We start from the raw sequence: 5,029 nt of genomic DNA on the forward strand, positions 1-5,029 counted from the left end.
AGAGAAGTAGAAAATGTCGGGACAGTAAAACATATCACTAAGTAAATAAAACCTTTGTTGCATTATTGTATAATTGTTTTACCAAATGCATCGTGAAAGTTACAATGGAATGGAATTTCGTCGACATAGCGCGGGCGGGCATGCATAGATATAAAAAAAATGGACAAAATGGTAGCAAAAAAGCCCACATTAATTTCAATCAATGTCAGGGAATACGAAATATTGCAATTCGCAAACCCATTTCATGATATAGTATGCTTTTATGCTGTACGGATTTGTTAATGGGCTTTTATAGTTAGGCTAAAACACCTAACAATGTTTTTGACGGAGCGGTGGGTGTAAAACGGGTGTCAAAGTTATGATCGAGAGTTATGGCATATCTAATAGCCTTTGAATGTTATTATCACACTTATTGAGGTGCTAACGACCATCTGATATCAATTCCTAAACTAGGTAGTTCTAATTATTACTTATTAATTCTACACAATAGGTATGTCTTTATTTTCCAAGATAATAATATTATTGAAGATACTTACAGTGCGGCATTGATTGGCATTTCCAGCTAGTTGCAAGAACTTATCAGGAGTTTATTTGACATCTGTACTCTTCCTATTGCTTCCTTGAACAGGATCAACGCAATGTCACGCCACTTGGATAGAAGTCTGAACAATCCTATCTAAGCTCACTTGAAATCTTGACCATGTTTAACACCATCTCCCTATTATTATGCTTCTTATTCTTCTAGAAAGCTGAACGTAAACCTCACACGTTGTTTTCCTTTATGAACCCGCTCGCCATTCAGATCTGGGAATATTTACTGGGCGCCTACATTCTGGTCTCGATTACCATTTGGATTGTGGCTCGGTTCTCACCCTACGAGTGGTGTGAGCCGACGGAATGTCCTGTGTGTGCCTATGAGAAATACATTGAGGAAAGCGAGGACGAAGACGCCCACCTTGCGTCACTCCTCGTCCTTGAGAATAACTTTACCTTGTCCAACAGTTTCTGGTTTACCATTGGCTCGCTCATGCAGCAAGGATCCGATTTGAACCCGAAGGTTTGCTATAACTTGGTCCTCAAGTCTTCCGTATGTTTTCTTTCATCACTTCTTGTATCGTATCTACTAGATCACAAGCTTTAGTTGAGTCTTGTAGTCCTCTTCTTGTGTGGGAAGTAATGGTAGTTGGTTTATTCGATTAACTCTAGCGCGAGTGTCTTCTGTTAAATCTTTGTCACACCAAGTAGGTTTTGTAACACTTCTTAGTTGGTACAAATCATAAATCTTGTTAGTAGTTTATTGTCACTTGGAAACTTTCCCATCGAAAGTATTGACTGACGGTAGTTTTATCTTCAATCAAGTTGTCCAATTGCCCACAAAACCTCGCATTGATGATCTTTCACTCTATCAAGGCAAGCACACTGTGATGATTTATTACAGTTTTTCCTTCTAAATTGAGACACGAAAAATAAGAGCCTACTTTGCTAAGTGTGTACGCTTTTCATGCAGCTAATACCCTTTACAAGTATGTACAAGTAGGCAAGCACACTGTGATGATTTATTACAGTTTTTCCTTCTAAATTGAGACACGAAAAATAAGAGCCTACTTTGCTAAGTGTGTACGCCTTTCATGCAGGTACCCTTTACAAGTATGTACAAGCACAAGCGCAATTAACTTCCTCGCATCTCTACAAACAGAAGCTCGTTAAATGAAACGAAACCTTGTTTACTCACGGAAGTAAAATATAAATTACAAAATTCGAGATGACATTTCAGAAAGAAGGAACACGGTTTTTTCGGTGTAAAAATGTAGGAAATTCATTTTCTCAAGTAAGAGGACATACATTTTCCTGGCGGAGTGATTTATACTGTGTTTATTCTTATTAGAGTTCTCATTTCTACATTAGCTGTTTGTTCATATCTTCTACAATGTCGCCTCATATTAGTTTTAATAGAAGATGAAGTGACGCTTTTTGACATGGCTCTCTCTCTCTCTCCCTCTCCTTGGTTTTACTCATAGACTCTACATTCTGCTTTCTATTTCAGTTAGATACCAAATTTTGAATTACTCCTATACCCATCTCTACGTAATGTGCTTAAATTAAAAAAAAAAAAAATTGTAAAAATTTCTCTTCTTCCTCTTTTCCTGCTCTTCCTCTTACTCTTTTTTGTGTTTTCATTTACCTCTAGGTAAAAAAATCTCGTTTTTAAAAAAGTAGAATATTTGGTCGTTTTTCCATGAGTCCGTAACTTAATTTGGTTATCAATATTTTTCTCCTGTGTAAGTGTGTACCCATTTTCCACACTTACCCTTGTATAATTTTGTGTAGATAACTAGATATGCTTTTAAAAATAAACTCTCCAAACTCTCCTAGAGTTAAAAATAAAATCTCTTCTCTTCCCTTGTGGTAGATGTACGAGTAGGTTAAAAGTTTGCAGCATAATTTTATTTGTTTATCTATCAGTTTTCATGTTCATTATCAATATGTTTGCTTTAAATTTATGTTTGGAGTTACAACGTAAATTATTTCGCTTGTAAAAATGGTAGGGAAAAAACTCATGAAGGTTGCAAAATGGACAGAAGTTTTTGGGGGATCCTTTTCCAAATTTTGCAGTTTTTGTTTGGCAGTTTTGTTACAGTTCAAACTCACTTGGACTAACTTACGGGCTACTGTAACAGCATAAAAACAACAGTATCTATTCACATATTATATTCACTTTGAAAAAAAGGGCTTTAACTTCCAGCCAATGGCGTGGTCATCATATTAACTTTGTAACTTTGTACAGACCTGTAGCTAACGCCAAAAGTTTCGTCAACTAAAATGTTACTGGACGGCAGTCAAGGCATCGGCAGTGGTGTAGTTGTGTAAGTGTTAGGTATAGGACTATTGCAACCAAATGACCGTCCCATTAATTGAACTCTTTAACGTTATTAAACGAAAACTCGTTTCTTTCTACACATGCGCAGAAACGAGTTTTCGTCAAATAACGTTAAAAAGTTCAATTAACGGGACGCTAATTTTAGTCGCAAAAACTCTCAATATCTCAACATTCCCTCTCAATTTCAGGCCACTTCTACTCGCATAGTGGGCGCAATCTGGTGGTTCTTCACGCTTATCATCATAGCCATGTACGAGTCGGTTAAAAGTTTGCAGCATAATTTTATTTGTTTATCTATCAGTTTTTATGTTCATTATCAATATGTTTGCTTTAAATTTATGTTTTGAGTTACAACGTAAATTATCTCGCTTGTAAAAATGTAGGGGAAAAAACTAATGAAGGTTGCAAAATGGACAGAAGTTTTCGGGGGATCCTTTTCCAAATTTTGCAGTTTTTGTTTGGCAGTTTTGTTACAGTTCAAACTCAATTGGACTAACTTACTGACTACTGTAACAGCATGAAAACAACAGTATCTATTCACATATTATATTCACTTTGAAAAAAGGGGTTTAACTTCCAGCCAATGGCGTGGTCATCCTATTCACTTTGTAGACTTTGAAAAAAAGGGCTTTAACTTCCAGCCAATGGCGTGGTCATCATATTAACTTTGTAACTTTGTACAGACCTGTAGCTAACGCCAAAAGTTTCGTCAACTAAAATGTTACTGGACGGCAGTCAAGGCATCGGCAGTGGTGTAGTTGTGTAGGACTATTTGCAACCAAATGACCGTCCCAAAAGTTTCGTCAACTAAAATGTTACTGGACGGCAGTCAAGGCATCGGCAGTGGTGTAGTTGTGTAGGACTATTTGCAACCAAATGACCGTCCCATTAATTGAACTCTTTAACGTTATTAAACGAAAACTCGTTTCTTTCTACTATTAACTTTGTAACTTTGTACAGACCTGTAGCTAACGCCAAAAGTTTCGTCAACTAAAATGTTACTGGACGGCAGTCAAGGCATCGGAAGTGGTGTAGTTGTGTATGTGTTAGGTGTAGGACTATTGCAACCAAATGACCGTCCCATTAATTGAACTCTTTAACGTTATTAAACGAAAACTCGTTTCTTTCTCCACAAACATGGGCAGAAACGAGTTTTCGTCAAATAACGCTAAAAAGTTCAATTAACCGGACGCTAATTTTAGTTGCAAAAACTCGCAATATCTCAACATTCCCTCTAAATTTCAGGCCACTTCTACTCGCATAGTGGGCGCAATCTGGTGGTTCTTCACGCTAATCATCATAGCATCCTACACCGCCAACCTGGCAGCATTTCTCACTGTAGAACGTATGATTACTCCTATTGAGAATGCTCAGGATCTGTCGGAGCAGACGGAAATCATGTATGGGACCTTGTCTGGCGGTTCTACGATGACGTTTTTTAGGGTAAGACTATTATTTTTTTCCTTATTTTCTCTAGACATTTATTTATGTCAAAAAGAAACGGGAGTTATAACAACAAAGTTCTACCTCGTTGATTCTTTTTCCATGAGAATGCTCAGGATCTGTCGGAGCAGACGGAAATCATGTATGGGACCTTGTCTGGCGGTTCTACGATGACGTTTTTTAGGGTAAGATTATTATTTTTTCCCTTGTTTTCTCTAGACATTTATTTATGTGTAAAAGAAACGGGAGTTATAACAACAAAGTTCTACCTCGTTGATTCTTATTCCAATGATATATACAATTCCAACCTCTTCCATCCCAACTTCTTCCTCTTCCATCCCAACCAGAAACTCCTCCAATGTAGCTGCCAGCGTGAATAATAGCACGTTGAATGTTCCAGTTCCCAATAGATCACTGAAGGCAACGTGACGTGGTTAGGATCCGGATAGGTAATCATCTAGACACCCTCGTGCTGCTGGTATTTCCCGGTGGTCAGTCAGCTCCCATGGCGTAGTGGTCACTGCACTCGCCTTGCACGCGGGAGACCCGGGTTCGATTCCCGGCGGGGTCAAGAAATTTGTATCATGCTGATAATTGATTCCGTGACTGGCTGTTGCGGGGCCCTTTCAGCCTCGTGAGGAAAATGAGTAGCTATGACATATAAATGCACATAGCGACCGGTGCCAGCATGGTAGGTAAACATTGGAT

At 38.2% G+C, this 5,029-nt stretch overlaps 1 protein-coding gene across 1 annotated transcript in view; it reads left to right on the top strand.

The window, feature by feature from the left end:
- Positions 1-745: 745 nt before the first annotated feature.
- The window catches only part of LOC103519886 (glutamate receptor ionotropic, kainate 2-like), a gene marked incomplete at its 5' end in the record, with an annotated part of 9,771 nt that continues 5,487 nt past the window's right edge, over positions 746-5,029 (top strand). The window contains 3 exons of the mRNA XM_008484971.3: positions 746-1,057; positions 4,124-4,321; positions 4,429-4,483. Coding sequence (XP_008483193.2) covers positions 746-1,057; positions 4,124-4,321; positions 4,429-4,483 — 565 coding nt within the window. The remainder of the gene's footprint in view (positions 1,058-4,123; positions 4,322-4,428; positions 4,484-5,029) is intronic.

The sequence above is a fragment of the Diaphorina citri genome, unplaced genomic scaffold (genome assembly GCF_000475195.1).
Source record: "Diaphorina citri unplaced genomic scaffold, Diaci psyllid genome assembly version 1.1 scaffold3020, whole genome shotgun sequence".
Taxonomy (NCBI): domain Eukaryota; kingdom Metazoa; phylum Arthropoda; class Insecta; order Hemiptera; family Psyllidae; genus Diaphorina; species Diaphorina citri.